Raw genomic sequence first — 19093 nt, forward strand, 5'->3', positions numbered from 1 at the left:
ACACACACACACACACACACACACACACACACACACACACACACACACAGACAAACAAGTTTGTATTTCTATTCATTTATTTAGCCTAACTCTGACCTTTACCCTTAACATAACTGCCCCTAGCACAATATTTACAATATATCTAACACTAACCTAAATTGAAGTCAGACCTTATTCCTAAACTTAACTACTAACCAAAAAATGGCATTCCACCGTATTAAGACAAAGCATTAGTCCCCAAAAGCACTACTGGTCCTGACCAGTTGTGTATAACAGAAAAGGTCCTAAAAAGGTAATCAAAAACGGACACACATACAAATATTGCACAGCTCAAACAGTTCAGGTACGCTTTAACTGGTAATATGATAATAGTACCTTTCTCTATCTTGGAAAGATTTTATTCAATACCTGTTATCTATTTAAAACCTGCAATTAGCAGTTCTCATCTGTTCCACACAAACACACAGCTGTGATCTCTAGGTGCTCATGAAACATTTTTCACAGCTTTTCTTCGCTCTACTAAGCATGTCAGTATCAGTCCCATCATGGCTCACTTCATTCTTTCTTTGATAAAAAGATGCATTCTGTCAGTCATACACAAATGCACACACCCTTCTGAGTGACTGACAGCTCTGGGGCTCCCATCATAAAGGAAGAAACAGAGCTGTGTGAAGCAAACTCTGTTTAGTTAAAATAATAAACTTCAACTGAGTGTATGTACACACACATTGTGTATGTTTGTGTGTGTGCACATATACCCTTCCATGAGATAATCAATAAAAAAAAATAATCACTTTTGTTTGTGAGTGTTATTTGAGTGATTTAGACATGACTTTTAGAAGTGATTTATTTCTGAAGCCTTTTGAATAATTAACATGAAATATCTCAGTGCATTTCGCTTTTAGGATTCTTTGAAGTTTTGTTGTTTTGTCTTCATCATAGACGATGTTCAATACCTAGTATCAATGCAGTGAATTGCTCATGTTTATAAATTTGTCTGTGTCAGAACTGATGAAATATGTCTTTTCCAGATAAGKCAAAATGAGAAACAGTGGAAGTCCTGGTTTGATAAAGAAGCCCCTGAGGAGGAAGTGATTCCAAACTCCTACAACCAGAGTCTGGACTGTTTTAGGCAGCTGCTCCTCATCCGCTGTTGGTGTCCCGACAGGACCATTGCACAGGTTAAAATGTCACAGATTTTTTCTACACATCAAATAACTTCTATCTTCACACATTCTGGTATTTCTCAGATTCATGTTAAATTTGAATCAACTCTTTTCATTTTTGCTGGCAGCATTGCATTCTGCAACTCGTTTATATTCAGTTGTGGAATGAAATTAATTAGTTTTTAATATTTTAGTAAACCACCTTTGTTCACAATATATCAGAATGAACCGCTTCATGAGTGGCTTTCATATTTTCTGTGAACTTTAGACTTAAGGCTTTTTTTTTGGTAACTCAAACTTGAATAGAGAATAACTCCCTCTGGAGACATTAAAGGGATCCCTGATTAGTTGTAACATTAGACTTTATTTGATAAACCTATATTTTAACTGTAAAATAAAGACTGTAAAAAATACTGTAGGATGTTTAGTTTGTAATTTTAAAAAATATAAATTTTAACACGGATGGAGCCATTTTATTTATACACAAAGCATTCTGGGTAAATGATGACGTGGGTAGGTCCTCGGTGTGAGTGAACTATATCCACCCTGAAGGTTAATCTTGGACAATATCTGACGATCAACTCTTTTAAATGAAACCAGAGAGCGTTGACAGAGAGGAGAAGGTAGAAACGACTCAGCCTGTAACTGAAAATTTGGATGGAGGACAACAGAGCTGCTTCATGGAAGAAGAACCTCAGTTTAGCCTGTTAGTGTTTGCGCTAGCGTTGATGCTATATTGCCTTATATGTATTAGCTCGGTGCTAGCACGACAAACAAGCTAAACTGAGGTCCTCCATCCATATTTTCAGTTGCAAGCTGAGTCATTTTTGTGTTCCCCTCTCTGTCATGTGGATGGAGGACCTCAGTGACGAGAGGAGAATGTGTAGCGCTGAGCTAATACATGTATATGGTGATAGCATCGGGGCTAATGCTAAAGCTAACAGGCTAAGCTGTGGTTCTTCTTCCATGAAGCAGCTCTGTTGTCCTCCATCTATATTTTGGTTACAGGCGGTCGTTTCTACCTTCTCCTCTCTGTCAACGCTCTCTGGTTTCATTTAAGAGTCAATCGTCAGATATTGTCCAAGATTAACCTTCAGGGTGGATATAGCTCGCTAGCAGCCTCACACCGAGGACCTATCCATGTCATCATTTACCCAGAATGCTTTGTGTGTAAATAAAATGGCCCCATCTGTGTAATATATTTTTAAACTTTTAGTTTAAAAATGGTAAAAACTGAACATCCAACAGTATTTTTTTAGTCTTCATTTTACAGTTAAAATACTGTATATGTTTATTAAATAAAGTCTAATGTTACAACTAATCCTGGATCCCTTTAACATTCTTATTGGGAATGAACTGTTGTTGTAAACTGAAAGACTTCTGGGGAAAAAAAATTGCATAAAAAGTTGTGGTATTTCTCCTCGAGGGCTGATAGCTGTGTGTGTGTGCCACTCAGTCAGGCTGTAAGACACAAACATGCTGCTTTTTGTCCTTAATTTAAACCTTACTTTACCAATTGAATACCTATTCAGTTGGTGAAGTAATTGGTAAAGTGTTGGAATTGGCTAAGTTGTGCCTGTTCCTGGGGCCTGTTCACCAGGATCATATTGCACTTTGCAGGAGCTCAACCACTCAGTGTGTTTAAATCTTTTTATGATTCATTTTATTAAAGTTCATCAAACTGTGCAAATGATTTGAACATGACCACAATATTAATGTAGTTCTAAATATTTGCTTTTCATTAGAATTTCAGACATTTTTAGTGTTCTAACAAAAAAAGGTTCATGAATAAAATTATCTTTACTAAGTATTTGGCCCAAATCATTTTATATGAGAGCACAGAGAATGGAGGAGAAGCAAACAGATGCAAATTATCAGATGGAGATCAGCCTTTTAAAATGTGATCATCTAACTAAAATATAGTTATTAAAATATTGCATCATCTAATATGTTTTTTCTTAGTCTGGTTCAGCTCTGTATAAATCAGTACACTAGTATAAGATTTGTTTAACATTGCAAACTAGTCACAAAAATTATGTAAGTAAAGTGTAATAGTGAGACTAAAACAAAACAAAACAAAAAAGCTGAGAATTTGAAAATTATCTTAATTCCCAAATCTTTTGCACTTGGATAGTGGCCTGTTTGGATTAATACATGCTTATTTTCACTTTTAAAGGAGAGGTACAATGCAAAATAGACTTTTGTGAGATTTTTACCATGTTACAATGTCATTCCCTTGTGACTGACACAAAACTGGTTTAAAACAAAAATATTTTAAAATATTACCTTGGTCAGCAACTTTTTCAAAACAGTGATTTTAATCTTGTTCTTTTGCCATGTCTGCAACACTGAATGTATCACATGTTATATTGAATCCTTGCAGTGTGAAACATCTACTTCACCACATCTGATTGTTTTTTTTCCCACCTCACAGGCCCGTAAATACATAATGAGCACAATGGGAGAGAAGTATGCTGAAGGGGTGATTCTTGACTTGGAGAAGATGTGGGAGGAATCCGACCCACGGACACCTCTTATCTGCTTTCTTTCCATGGGATCTGATCCAACTGACTCCATCATTGCGCTGGGGAAGAAGCTCACGATTGAGACGCAATGTGTGTCCATGGGACAAGGACAGGAGGTCTACGCTCGCAAACTTTTGCAGGAGACAATGGCTAATGTGAGTTCTTCATCCTTAGAAATGGCAGCTGAAAAACGTTTGTTTTTTTAAACTACACAATAATTTAATGACAGTTTGGTCTTGACTTCATCTTGTCCCAGTATTTGATTATAACTTTTTCTACTTTCCTTCTTCCCAGGGTGGCTGGGCGTTACTTCAGAACTGTCATCTAGGTCTGGACTTTATGGATGAACTAATGGATGCGGTGACAGAAACAGACTTTGTCAACAACAGCTTCCGTCTTTGGATGACAACAGAAGTCCACAAAAACTTTCCCATCACTCTTCTGCAAATGTCAATCAAGTTCACCAACGAACCACCTCAGGGTCTCAAGGCAGGGCTCAAAAGGACTTACGGAGGTGGGGCTGAGTGTAGTTTCACTTACAGTTCAAATTAACATCTGGAAATCTTAATTTGTCAGTTGAAGTTCAGACTACATGGACTGAACAGACACAAATTCAGTCCTCAGTTGTTCATAATTTAATCTGAAAATACTGACAAGCATAAATATTTTTGGAAATATAGTAAAATGTCAGCAGAGTACATAAAGGAACAACTAGTATGCAGAATCAAGTATCTGATTATTGTTGATGTGTGCATTTGTAAAGAATGAACTTGTTGGTGCACACTTACAGATAGATTTAGACTCTCATCCTGTCCTGAGAGGAAAAGCAGATGAAGGGATGGAAATGCAGAAGAAGCACCTGCTTGTTGCTTAATTCAGTACATTTTACACTCAAGTATCAAAGGCCGTGGGGAAGGGAAGGTTTGGAAAATTTTAGACAAGTTGAAACACATAGTTTGTTTTTATTCAGAACTGAAACAGATGGAGAGAGAAGAATATTTAATATGTAACAACCAGCTGCCTTTTATTATTCCTGAATTATGCTGAAAAGGACAAAGTTTTGTTCCTGAAGGGCAGCCGAGAGTCTGTGTGCCAGCTTATCTTTCTCTCTTCAATCCTGGCTCCAAGGAGCAAAAAAACATTTTATCATCAGATTAGAAGGAATCACAGCTTTATTCTCAGTGATGCATTTAGTAGAACAATTTATGTTTGACACATTTAAATGTCATAAAATCATAATGGTCATTGAAAAAGCTRTCTGCATTGGGATTAGCTCCCACAGCATTTGTGCACGCTTTTATTTTCTACTGTTTGTCTGAAGTTTTTTTGTTTTGTTTTGTTTTTTGTAGGTTTAACTTATTCATTCATTTATGTTTTCATGAACAGGTATAAACCAGGATGTTCTGGATGTCAGCAACATGGTCCAATGGAAGCCCATGCTCTACGCTGTGGCATTTCTCCACAGTACAGTACAGGAGAGGAGGAAGTATGGTCCTCTGGGATGGAATATTCCATACGAATTCAATCAGGCCGACTTCAACGCCACTGTCCAGTTTGTTCAGAACCACCTTGATGACATGGACATCAAGCAGGTAAAGAAGGAAGTACACATTTGGCTTCTCYATGTAAATGTTTGAGTATAAGTCAGGTCCTATGCACAAAATAAATCACCATAGTATGTAAAGTACTTAAAGAAGTGCGTTTAGGCTCATGGGAATGGCAAAGTCTCAAAATTTTACACTGACAATATTGACATATGAGCTTCAGTCATGGTAGTGGTCATCTGTCAAGATTACAGCAAGGTTTGAGCAGTACCAGTGTAGAAAAATAAAGAACTCACTCTATATTGATTATCTGCCAAACTGTTGTTCCATACAAAATTTAATTATTGAAATAGAAACATTTTCATAAGTATGTGCTTTGCTTTTAAAGCAAAGGCTGTCTGGAGGCATTGCACAATGACTATATTTATAGCTTTTTGTAAAACTAGCTGGTNCATAAACAGAGAACAAGAGATTTCATTTATGTATTTTATTTATTTATTTATTTATTTATTTGTTTATTTATTTATTTATGGAGACAATGTACAATGATCAATGCCACTGCATTACACATCAACATAAATGTGCTGGAGTTGGCTCATTTGCTACATTTCATCCGTTGTCCCGGGGAAATAAAAGCATAAAATACAGAATTCATAAAACGCGTACACAACACAGAACACAAAAAATCGTCAAACTATAAATTACACATTTAAWATGGGCTTATTTTGTGAATGAGTACATTTCATTTCAGCTACTGTTTTTTTTTTTTTTGGTCACCCTCTAACTTATCACTCAAAGCTGTGAGCACACATTTTTCTTTTACAAAACATTGGTGTTTGTTTAATTATCTTGTTACTATTATGTCTAAGTTGACACTGTATATCCTTCAGCCACCACTAGCAATCCCTTCCATACTTTTCTCAGCGATGAAATAATAATAAATAATAATAATGCCTTTTATTTATGAAGCGCCTTTCAGGACACCCAAGGACACTGTACAATAGAAAAAGAAAAAAAAATGTAGATACATATATACATAAGGTAGTGTGGGAGAAACAGAAATGCGGAATACAGAACAGTCATATAATAAAATACAAAAATGTAGACAAATTACAATGCCAAGTGCATATTCATCAACAACATATTCATCGTTCACTTCTAAAACTAATTATGTTTACAGGGTGTCTCCTGGAGCACAGTGCAATACATGATCGGAGAGATTCAGCACGGCGGTCGCGTGACTGACGACTATGACAAACGCCTCCTCAACACCTTTGCTAAGGTGTGGTTCAGTGAGGACATGTTTGGATCAACCTTTAACTTCTACAAGGGCTACAGCATCCCAAAGTGCTCCACTGTTGACCAGTACCTGACTTATATTCAGGTAATTCTTTGCTAAAAAGTAAAGAATGGGATGTAAACATACGGCTGCACAATGGCAACTTAAGTCTGATGTTTTACTTTTGACAGAGTTTTAATGACACAAAAAAAATGGTAATACTACTAAAGCACTTTATTGTCACAACAAAATATAGGCCAACATATGTGTGTGTGGTTTATGTGCTCTGTATTCTTTGTGTTTTATTTGGTGTGTCTGTGTATATAACTGGTGGCTCTGTGTGTCTGCGAACAGTCCCTGAGCTTGTTTCATTAAAGCTAGTTTCACTGTGATGGATGCTCAGGACTGCCAGGTTCAACTAGCTTGTTCCTCTGCGCCGCCTCTCAAATCAAGAACGACAAACATAGCCTTGGAGAAAACACACAAACACATATGACAGACACAGCGTCTTAAAACACACACTTTGATTTTGCTAACAACCCCTTCTTCCTCTCTATGTCAGACACAGAAACCTGGATGTGTTAACACTTAATCAGAGAGTACGAAGCACAGCAGAACACAGTGTGTGTGTGTGTGTGTGTGTGTGTGTCTGCAAAAATAATACCGAAAAAAGATGGGAACAAAGGTGAAATTCCCCGAGAGGAAATAAGTGACCTTTTTTACATTGTGTCCCACTTTTTCTTGGTGTGTTGATCAACCTTTCTGCAGGGGTTTAACTCTGTTTGAAAGCACATAATGCCTGTTTGTAAAGATGCAACAAAATCTACCAATAGTAAAGGCATCCATCCATCCAATCATCCATCCATCCATCCATCCATCCATCCAATCATCTATCCATCTATCCATCCATCCATCCATCGAGCTATTTACCAAACCTCTTATATCATCCTGGTAAAAACCAGACCCTTGTCCTTCCCTTTGCTTGATGATTCATACGAGGGTCTGGACTCTCTGCTATAGAGAAGCGATTCTTGCTGGAGGCGTGGCCTCTGCTGTAGTGTCACTGTGAAGGAGGCTAAGCTAAGAAGCTAACCGGAAATCGTGTGTGCTGTAAACAACCCTACTGAAAGGAGAAATATACCGAGCCAAACGAGACGACTGTAAATGAGAGCTGCTGCTTTGTCAGACAAATTTAATTTAATTTGGAAGTTATCAACACAGACTGGCTTCATTCACTTCCTCCACTGCCGTATGATAAACTAACTAGCAGACACTGCACAGAAAATCTATGTTCTGTTCTCTGATTGGTTCAGCTAAAAATCTGCCAGCGAAATCCTTGTCTATGGGAGAAATCCCAGACGGAGCAGTGAAGGGAAACTAGAATTGAGCGGAGCTGCGTAGGAAGGCAAGGGCCAGGAGAAAAAAATAAAACATTTTGACTGCGTACAAATGCAATAATCCTTTCTCAAATTCAAAGCTCAGTTAAATTTATCATTCCACTTAAGTTAAATAAAAGTTTATTTAAATTATTTCTATGAAACCAGAATGCTATTTGTTAAAACTAATAAACTAAAGGAAAATCTTGAAAATACATAACATGATATAAATTGTAAATTGTTAACATCAAACTGCTCCCCTGACATTACTGGTGGTGATGAAGCTTTTTCATTACCAAATGAATCATATAAATCATTCAACATCACTGTCACAGCAGAACACAGTGCTGTTTTCTGTAGAACCCAAGGCTTTACCCATTTTTCTCTTTTTACACTAATTTTGTTTCCGAACAAATTCTGAGTAGTTGAACATTTTTCTGTTTTGTTTTATTTTAAATGTCATTCCAGCTATTTTTGCTCCGAGTGGATCAGAGGTTGTATAGTCAGACAAAGCCTGATGGCGAGCCAGTGTTTCTTGAAAGATTTATTTTTGCCTCCTAATTAATGGCTAAATCAGCAAGGGCATACCTTTACATGCTTGAGTTATTTATCCTATGAGGCTAGCTGGAAAATTAGTATTGATTGCTACAGGGCTTCTATTAGAGAGCACAGAGTCAGTCCAGCTCTGTAGGGGGGAAAAAGCATTAGCATAACATCAAGCCATTATAGAGGGGAAAAGTAAGGTGGTAAAAGATGCAGTAAATGTTATTGATAAGTGGTTCAGCCTGGGCTCATTTTCATCTAAAAAGCACTACAAAGAAGTGATGAATGTCCTCTAGTGTATGTTTTTATACACCCACTTGGAAAGCAGTGCTAACCCATCACCACAGAACTGGAGCTTTGTTGGGCACCATCTAAACACATTTGGTGGTGTTTGCGGGAAGCTTGGAAGCGGTCCTGTCACTTCATCAGCATGTTTACAAGTTGTTCAGGGACATGCATCATTTTGCAGGAGGAGCAGCATGACTCACTGACGTGTTACACCCTCATAATCCTCTCTGGAAGACTACATAAAGCAGCTGGTGTCATCGTGTGTACCTGAGAAGATGTATCGGCCAACACTGAGCAGGGAAACACCCTGGGAACACGAATTTCTCCCAGAAACTGACAATGACACAAGACGATTTCTTTCATAATATTGGAGAGAAGTACTGTATGTTGTCCCCCAGTTAGGATTTTTAAAGCTGTTCAGAGGAGATTCGTTTTGAAAAAGAAGACAGAATAATTTTGTTTTTCTCCTAACAATATGTTTAATTTTTTGGTGATTTGCTCACAAGGTTGTTGTTGCTCATCCACAGAGTCTTCCAGCCTACGACACACCAGAGGTGTTTGGCCTCCACCCCAATGCAGACATAACCTTTCAGAGTAAACAGGCTAAGGATGTTCTGGACACCATCCTCAGTATTCAGCCTAAAGACAGCKCTTCAGGAGGAGGGGAGACCAGAGAGGCTGCGGTGTCCAGGCTAGCTGACGACATGCTGGAGAAACTGCCTCCTGACTACGTACCTTTTGAAGTATGTTTGTGTTCTCCCTGAATTACCTGAAGCAAACAGTGGAGRTGAAGCAACATAGTTTAAAGTTTCACAGGGCAGAGAGGCTCAGGTGGTGCAGACAAAGATAAAGCAGGAGAAAAAAAAAAAGACAAGTTCGCAAAGCAGCTGAATCTCGCTTTCCTAAATTTATTTTAAGGTTTTTCACACCTTTGGTTGCACAAAAAATGAGGTGAGACTGTGACTCTGAGGTGAGGTGCAAAGCTATTCTGTCACCTAGCATTCGCCACACTTTGACTCCCAGCTCTCGGCTCACTTTTTTTTACACTGGGAAGATGTGCTCAAGAAAAATAGATCTGTTGTTTTGTGTTGACAAGCTTCCAAATTTATTTATTTATTTTCAAATTGAGGTGGAAGCATTTGCACAGCTTTAGAGAAATGTGGAAAAGATGTTTTTATTTCTGATGCTGTCTTGAAATGCATTCCCAATGAAGCTATACATTCGTAGATTATATCTTTGTTTTATTTTCTAGAAGTAAGCTTTTGTTCGCTTTATAAATAACTTTGGACAGAAAAGAGAAATAATTAGGGAACATGGACAAGGATATACAACCTTTTGTAAAACTTTGTAGAATTTTATTTACCCTTTTTATTAAGCGCATTTGTATGGTGCTCATCTAGTGACATTAGATTATTAAAAAAATGTGTGGGCATAAGACAATAATTGCAGAGACTGTTGATTGTTAACATGAACAAGTTTGAATTTATTTTATTTTATTTTAATATAAGAATGACATACTTCAGTCACTTGCAGTTAGCCATTCCTAACAAGAGCCACTCAATTTGGCTGCTCAGACTACAAGATTATTTTTTAATCCATCTTCATACAGGCTCCATACAATTGTTACTATATTTATGTTAAAAGACAGATGCTCTGAATCAGCTTTAAATAATTCTTGGCACATTCTTCTTATTGTCAAAACTGTGCTACACACCAAACAACATTGCTCTGTGCTGGCGCAGGTTGCCCACATTTAAACAAGGTATTATTGATGTAACACCTGTCAGGACTGAAAGTGTCTGATTCTCAAAGACCAGCGCTGTTTGCATGAAATATTTACCATCTCCTGGAAGCTGGCGGTAATTCCATCCCAAACTGTACAACCCTGCTCACAGGAAAGCAGTTGGCATACCTATGCTTAAGATGATAATACACAAAGCTCTTTTTTTATTAAGTGAAAATAACAGGTTTCAACAATGGTAAAAACAACAACAAAATACTTATTGATTTAAAAATACTTGGTTGACTCCCTAATGTCTCCCTGATGTAGTTAAAAAAAACACTTTACCCCATCTGTTCAGACCTGGAGCTCATTGTTAGAAAAACATGTTCTATTTTCCTCTCCATCACTTGTGTGTTTGCTGTTGGAGGTCATATTTAAGTTGTACGGCAGGAACCACTGACCTGATGCTTAGATAAATACAAATGTGAAGCATTGCATGGTTTTAGTAAATATGGGCATTTCTAGATGGGCTAGTTTTTAAATGCATTTTGGGAATCAAAGTATTAGCATAATAGAAAAACGAGTGGAGTTCTGAGTGAATGTGATGGTCCTCCAACCAAAGGCATCAGGGACTTACTGTGATGAGAGGGTTAGTAGAAGGAGACTCAGATTTAAAAGAGAAGCCATATCAGTAGGTTGTTTGCTGCAGACAGCTCAGATGAAGCCTGGCAAGAAAAGAGTGAAAAGAAGAATGAGTGGATGAATGACTAAGAAGAGAAATGAGTAGGATAATGATGGATAATGATGAATACAAAGGATGGAGGAAATGAAAGGACACTGAGGTCAGTGGAAGAGGACAAACAGTGCTGTATGACAGAAACAGACTGAGATGTGACTCTGATCCAGGCGTCCAAATGAACAAATTCATTTCACCAAATAACAAAATCACAGTCTGCTCCTGGAATATTGGAGTCCAGCAAAATATCTTTGTTTCTGCTTTCAGAATCCAAAAAGCAAAACAAATATTACATTTTTTTATTACATAAATTTCACTTGTGACCTCAGGCAACAATTTTGTTCCAGTACAGTGAAAAAAAATATTGCAAACTTTTTCATCCATTCTTTTGTAGATATCACCCTGATTAAAACCACAATTATGATTTTAATTAAGAGTGTATATCTAGATTCGAAAAGGCCCCCAGTTATCAAAGCAATTCAACCATTAAAATRCACACAGAAAACACACAAAGAGTCGTCATTTTATTTTGGCCAGTTACAAACTAACTGACTTTTAAAAGGATAATATTGAGTGATTAACAAGTGGTTACAATGATTTGACAACAAATGAGCTCTCAATATATCACAGTTTCTACTTTTTCAAGCAGTTGAACTAATTAATTAAGCAGTTTGTCTAAAAATTTTAACTAAGCAAAAGCAGATTATTTTATGTACATTCAGGGTCCGTGTGTGTGTATATATGTTTATGGATTGTGTATGTGTGAATGTAAGAGAGAGGGAGATAAGAGAGAAAGGAGACAAGATGAACAGACAGAACAACAAATAAATCTTAGCTGAGGTTATGATTTTAAATTGTGCATTTTAGCTGTGAGCCTGCGAGCCAAAGTGGGCACACATCAGCACCATATCTGAGGCCAACCAAATGGGGCAAGACATCAGCTCGGGTAGGTGCCTGTTGGACAGCACAGACCGAGGCCTTTCTTGGTCAACCGAATGGGTGCAACAGCCTTTTAGTTGACTCGGTCAGCAGCGTGGCAGTAGCGGTTCAGGACCAAGGCTCATCAGGAACTTTGAAAAAACTCGCAGCAGGCAAAAGGATGGCTCCAGTGATTGGTTTGAGCTCGGAGGAGGCTTAAACAAAATTTGTACTCCCATCAAAAATAAATATTTCTTTGTGAAATTGAAAAGAAAAATGTTGCTGCGACGAAAAGAGAGAATTGCTGGAAAGCTTTTTTCCAGCACTGACTGAAGAACAGGAAGTAAAGACAGAGTTTTTAAAGAGATACACAGCTAGCACTGTGTTATCACAGGAAGACAAGAAGAATGTGGGAATGTGTGGTGTTTATCTTGCAGGTGTAAGCATGGTGAAGGGTTCTCATGAGAACCGTGTGTGTGTTGTTCTGTGTGGACCCAAGGTCAGAAAATGACACACGAACATTTTGTGAGCAGGAGTAACTCAACTCTTAAAAACGTTAGACTAATATCCTAATTAACTAATTATTAATTATGAACATTGCCTAATAAACTATTAAAATGATTAAGTAATGCTTATCAAAAACAGAAGAAATGAGCATAAAACATAAGCATTGACTAAGATATAAGTTCTGTTATCATTAACTCAGAAATTTCTAAACATGTTCAAAACAACAAATGCAAACCATTATAAGCTCAATTAGAGAGCCCTTCAAAATAAAGGCAAAAGCCAAACACAGGGTTGAAACATTGGAATTAGACATGTTTGAGGAACAGCAACAAAAGCTTGGTTTTATTTTGTTTGTTTTATCAACAAAAGCAAACCTCTTGAGAACATGTTTCTTTCCCAGAGGAAAGGAGAGGCAAAGGAAAGCTTTTATTTTTTAAAGCTCTCAGCGAGAGCTGAAACTGTTCAGTCTGGGAGAGGAGAGCTTTGACCCCACAGGTGGTCAAAGGTCTACCAGTGGTGAAGTGAGATGAGGTGGGGTTCCTCTACACTTTCAAGTTATTAAATGTTTTGATGAATAACTACTGTTTATAAAAATCAAGTTAAGCTATATACACTGCCTGGACAAAGATGAGTTCTACCTGGATTTAACTAAGGTCAGTGATGTGGGGTTGCTGCAGTTGGTCAGGTCTAGGTTCAGCAACAGTCTGCGCTCAAAGAATGAGGTCAGCTGACTACCTGAATATACTGAATGACCAGGTTATTCCTTATAGATGGCATGGCCGTATTCCAAGATGTCAATGCCAGGATTCATGGAGCTAGAATTGTGAAAGAGTGGTTCAGGAAGCATGAGACATGGATTGACTCCACAGAGTCCATCGAGAATCTTTGGGATGTTCTGGAGAAAGCTTTGCGCAGTGGTCAGACTCTACCATCATCAATGCAAGATCTTGGTGAAAAATTAATGCAACGCTGGATGTAAATATATCTTGTGACATTGCAGAAGCTTTTCGAAGCAATACCGCAGTGAATGTGTGCTGTAATCAAAGCTAAAGGTGGTCCAACAAAATATTAGAGTGTGTGACCTTTTTATTGGTGGCAACATTTTTTTTTTTTTTTTTGGCCAGCAAGTGTATTATTTTAGCATGTTGGTGTGTTTTTATGTTATCCTTTCAGTTTATTCTTTCTTAACATGAAGCTAAAAAGAGGTATGATTCCCTGTAGGGTAAATGCTTCTGAAGGTTATATATTGGATGTTCGTTCTTAAAGAATCTCACTTATTTTTCCAGCTGGTGAAGTTGTCTGTGCTTCTGATGTTCTTTTTATCTGTCAGTGCAGTAACACAAATGCATTTATTTCATATCAGGTAAGAGAGCGTCTGCAGAAAATGGATCCTTTTCAGCCCATGAACATCTTCCTCGGTCATGAGATTGACCGAATGCAGCGGGTCATAGTTCTGGTTCGAAACACTCTGACTGACCTGAAGTTGGCCATAGATGGAACCATCATCATGAGTGAGAACCTGCGGGACGCATTGGACTGCATGTATGACGCTCGCATTCCAGCTCGCTGGATGGAGGTCAGTCGCCTTGAAACAAAACTAAACACACAACTTGGTGAACAAATTTTTGTTTTCAGAGTCCATCTTTGACTCTAACTTTTTCAGTACCTAACCTAAAGTTTGACTCCAGGCTTCAGAACAAGGCTACTGAAGAGTAGAGGGAGGAAGGGGCTGGGCTTTCAAAGCTTGACTGTGCAGGCTGTTGCAGTGCATACTGGGATTTGTAKTTTTTTGTGGTTTGTGTACTGTTTACCTGTTTAAAGGAGACCAATTATGGGTCCTAGAAATTTTTATGGTATGTCTGTGGGCTATCCAGACCATGTTCATTCAATTTAATGCACCAAATAATTACAAGATAATAAAATTTCTAATTTTCTAGTTCTGTCTGCTCTGACTTCCGTTCAGAAGAGCTGTTTATGTTAATGAGCTCYGTTGGTAACGCCCTCCAAAAATCTGTTGACATTAACTCCGCCCTCCACAGCCAGCGTTTACATTAGCATGGCTAATAATAGCAGAAGCTCCGTTGTACAACTGTATACTGTATATGAGACCCTGCTGAGTCAGAGTCGTGGTTGCAGCTTCTTTTTTTTCTCTCCCTCCTCTGCTCTGCGCTCACTCTGTATGCTGTTACCAGAGCAGGGAGCAGCAGCGGTCAAAATACCTCAGAAACTCRAACAAATAGGCTTTAACAAGGCTTTAATAAGCTAAACAATAGAGGTACACGAGAAAAAGTGTTCATAACGAATGAAAATAAATGATTAAATTGTGTTCATGCCAGTTTCGAACCCTGGTCTCTTCCTCTCTGGTCCGACACTCTACCTATTACCTTAATGGAGGTCCATTTAAAACTAAGCTGCGCATTGCACAACAACAACCGTGATGGCTTTTTATACTGAGGAGGTGGAGTCTCACCCGGGGGTTGTTAGGTAAGGGGCTGTATGCAGGTTCTGGTGGGTTGTCGTACGGCTTGTGACATCACAAAATGACGGAAGCATAAAACTTGTCATTAATATACATTAAAAATACATTTACCTACAGTAAATATGCCCCTGGGTGCATTTTTTTGGTCCTAGGACTGTTTTTTAAGAAGTACAAACCCAAAGTTGAGTAAAAAAAAACTTTAAAAAGTGAATTTTGCATAATAGGTCCCCTTTAAACAAAATTAGATACAAATGTAACATGTTCTGGCTTTGAGCTTGACACTTTTGTCTTAAAACATATGTTTGTATTAGTTTATATTAGTTGGAAGTTTGATTTTCTTTCAAGTTTACATAAGTGGTACTTTAAAAAAAGCATAATGGTTACCTCTACTTAAAGTTGCTCATTAAGACTGTAATGCATGCATTTCTGTTCCAACATGAAAAAAAAAAACCTTTTGTTTTGTGTTTCATTTAAAGTGAACTTAAACATGCTCTTTTTTAAAAAATTGCGACATACTGTATTTTGGGGTGCATTGCCAAGTGGCAACAATGCAAAAGATATCTTCATATTCATGTTTCTTTTGCAGTGCGACATGAAATTCATACATCATTTAACTTCCTTACATGGATTTGCCTTTTTCACTAGAAAACATTCAAATTAATTTCCAAACAATTACATGACTTTTGCACTCAACCCTAACTAATTCTATTTTGTCAAGTGGTATGTGGCTTATTCTCTGTTCTCAGCCTTTTTTCCAGAACTAGAATATTAATGGGTTCATGCTCTAAACAGAAGCACACATATATGATATGTGTATCTTTCCTTGGATTAGTGGTCAGCCATAATGCCTTGCATCAAGAAGTAAGTAAGAAGCTCCTGGGTTTGAGACCAGGGGCTTTCTGTCTGAAGTTTTACATGTTCTCCTCGTGTTTGTGTGAGTTTTCTTTGGGTGTCTTTAAAAATATTAGAAATTTGCTAAAAGAAATTATGTTGGCATATGGCAACAATATGAAGGAGAGGGTTACCTAAAAGAAGCACGTAAAACAAACTGAGTTTGCTTTCACAGAAACATGATTTTTTGTTATTGCATATTTTTTTTATTTTTTTTTTTAGGATCAGTCCATCCATTTTCTGTTTCTGGTCACATGGCAGCTGGTGCTTTTCTTCAGCAGCCCTTGTGTGAGAGGCAGTGTACATCCTGGCATGTTACAGGTCCATTACACGGACACACAAATTAGACTAACAACCATTCACACTCTCACTCACACCTAGGTTAATCAGTGTGCATTGCCAATGCAATGCACACTATTGTGATTTGTTTCCCATCCAAGTCATCTCAACTTTGGCATGCTTCTCCTCCTGCATACTTTGTCCTAGAGCTGTCATTGTAATTTATATCTGTAAAGCTCCTGTGCCAAATGATGATGGTTGTCACCAAATTAGTGACAACCATTACATTGGCAATGTGGCCACTTTCTGCACACATACAAACCAAACCCTGGCCTCGTTCTCTACCACAGCTCTAATGGTCTAATGGTTAGTGCCATGGGCTTTCATGTCGGAGMTCAGGGTTCAAAACCCAGATACAGCAACTTTAACAGAAAATCTCTACAAACTTCATATTGTCACACAATTACCCTTATTACAAACACCTGCTGACTTGACAGGCACAAGCTGGTATAGAAAACACATTTGAACTTGGTCACATTTCATTCTGCAAGTCCACTGCTGCAGGCAAAGCCATGCTGCAGTGACATGCTACAAGGCAATACACACTTGTTTTTACATCGTAAAAACCCATCTCTAGTTGTAACCCTAAAATTGTCTCTAACATGCATGTTTTTGGTCTGTGAGAGGAAACCAGAGTACCCTGGGAAAACTCATGCATGCTCGGAGAGTACATGTAAACTTCACACAGAAACGCTGTGAGGCAAACCTGTGACTTTCTTGCTGTGAAGCAAGATCACTAACCACTGTTTCATCATGCCACTCTTGTTTTTCAGAAGATCAGGTCGTTTATAGAAGGGAACAGGACATCAGCATTCAAACTGATTTTCTGGTTGCTCCTAATGCTACATTTTGATTGATATTTTTTRAGATTTTATGCACAACCTCTGAATCCGTTTCTGTAATAAATGAAAATAAAGGAGATTACAGTAACCAACTTAACTGGAGCAATAATGGAGAGAACACTAGTAGAATTTAGCATGACCATTCACATATCTTATTTAAATGAGTCCAYTGGCTTTTAAGTCGTGCTCTTGCAAACAATAGGCTATTAGCTATTCAAGCTCTGACTGACAATAATGCAGGACTTAAATGGCCTCCTGCCTGGTGTTCAGTTTTTCTACCTGCAGTGCAGCTCTTCTTTCAGGCCGTTTGTCTGCACCTTGTTGTATTGTGTTGCTTTTTATTCCTAAAATCTTTTTTTTTCACCTCAGCACAGGGACAAGGCTTTGCTTCTGTTGCTGTTCTGATCTGCCTGGGTGACAGCCTTTCAGTACGTCATATTGTTTCCATCATGTTGTTGCTTATCTTTGTTTTTCTTCTGCAGGCATCGTGGGCCTCCAGCACCCTGGGATTCTGGTTCACAGAGCTGCTTGAGCGTAACCGGCAGTTCCAGGCTTGGATCTTTGAAGGCCGCCCCAACTGCTTCTGGATGACGGGCTTCTTTAACCCGCAGGGCTTCCTGACAGCCATGAGACAGGTACTCACAGAATCCGACTGCCCACCTGTTTGCCCACCGCCAGGGGGGAGACCAGATGGTACACACAGGGAGAGGCAGGCACACATCCACAGACATACACACAGACTGAATAATGTTCTTAGTTCGGTGTGTGTGTGTGTGTGTGTGTGTGTGTGTGTGTGTGTGTGTGTGTGTGTGTGTCTTTTAACACAATATCCCATGAACAACAGGACAAATCACAATAAAACTTGTAGAAAGTAATCATTAGGAGGACACCTACACATATTAGCAAGTGCCAGTGACACAAAGTCATCCTTGGAAGGTCCAGATGCTGAACCCCTAGAAAATTTTGAAAAAAACATTACTAAAAACTATGCATTTTCCAGAAATTTGAAGTTTTCTAAATAATATTAAAAAATTGCTGAATGATTTACAGTATACTACTTATTGATATTAGAGTAGTGAGTTACATCTAGTCTTTTGAGAAGAACTTCATCTGAGATCATACTTGCAAATTGTAGGCTACTACTATTACATTGTTTTGTTTTTTACACACTGAACTTCATGATTTTGTAATAAAAACAGACTTGCTAAGAAATCTACTGACACAGAAAACCATAAATAGAAAATACATATTGCCCTACACTGTTTGGTTCATTCCTTGTGGTATTTATACCTTCTCCTGGTGGCTCTCCATGAGCATTAAAACTTCGGGTTGTGAACAAAGTGAAACAAAAAAAGTCAGAGCTTGTTTTTAAAAATAAAAGGCAAATCCAACCTTCACACCCCTCACATACAGTTTTCTTTAAATTGACCACATTTCCTGTAACTTCCTGTAACTTCACATTTAAATTACCCCCAACACCACAATGGCTACTGCTGATGATACCGTTTTTACAAGCTCCTGCTTTCCATTACTGTAACCCTGTGATAGTTTGTGCCCTCCAAAAGATTGAAGCCATGTTCATACAAACACACCCTCAGTCACAAGCTGAAACCTTCTCATTGATTCACTTACAGCAGCCAGTGGTGAAACTGACCATGAAACAAACATGAAAGTAAAGAGAAACTATGAGGAATTTTAAAGGTTTGGTGACTGAATGAAGAAAGAGGTAAATATGAAGAAAAAGGAGCACAACATTTACAACTCACCAGACTGCAACCAGTTTCTAAACAGTATTTAATCTCCAGAATGTCTCCCTACATTGTTGAGAGGTGGTTCTAATTTTCCTCGCTGCTTGAGTCACAATCAGTTGCATCAATTTAAGACATATTCAAAAAAAATCTGTGCAACAAAATTTTCTCACAAAATAGAGATGTGGG

The 19093-nt window shown here is 38.1% G+C and overlaps 1 protein-coding gene across 1 annotated transcript in view; it reads left to right on the top strand.

The window, feature by feature from the left end:
* The window catches only part of dnah5 (dynein, axonemal, heavy chain 5), a gene marked incomplete at its 5' end in the record, with an annotated part of 62439 nt that overhangs the window by 36999 nt on the left and 6347 nt on the right, over positions 1 to 19093 (top strand). The window contains 8 exon segments of the mRNA XM_014003420.1: positions 1032 to 1181; positions 3601 to 3846; positions 3986 to 4205; positions 5078 to 5283; positions 6416 to 6619; positions 9249 to 9464; positions 13969 to 14181; positions 17639 to 17791. Of these exon segments, the coding sequence (XP_013858874.1) occupies positions 1032 to 1181; positions 3601 to 3846; positions 3986 to 4205; positions 5078 to 5283; positions 6416 to 6619; positions 9249 to 9464; positions 13969 to 14181; positions 17639 to 17791 (1608 nt within the window).

The sequence above is a fragment of the Austrofundulus limnaeus genome, unplaced genomic scaffold, assembly GCF_001266775.1.
Source record: "Austrofundulus limnaeus strain Quisiro unplaced genomic scaffold, Austrofundulus_limnaeus-1.0 Scaffold18, whole genome shotgun sequence".
NCBI lineage: Eukaryota > Metazoa > Chordata > Actinopteri > Cyprinodontiformes > Rivulidae > Austrofundulus > Austrofundulus limnaeus.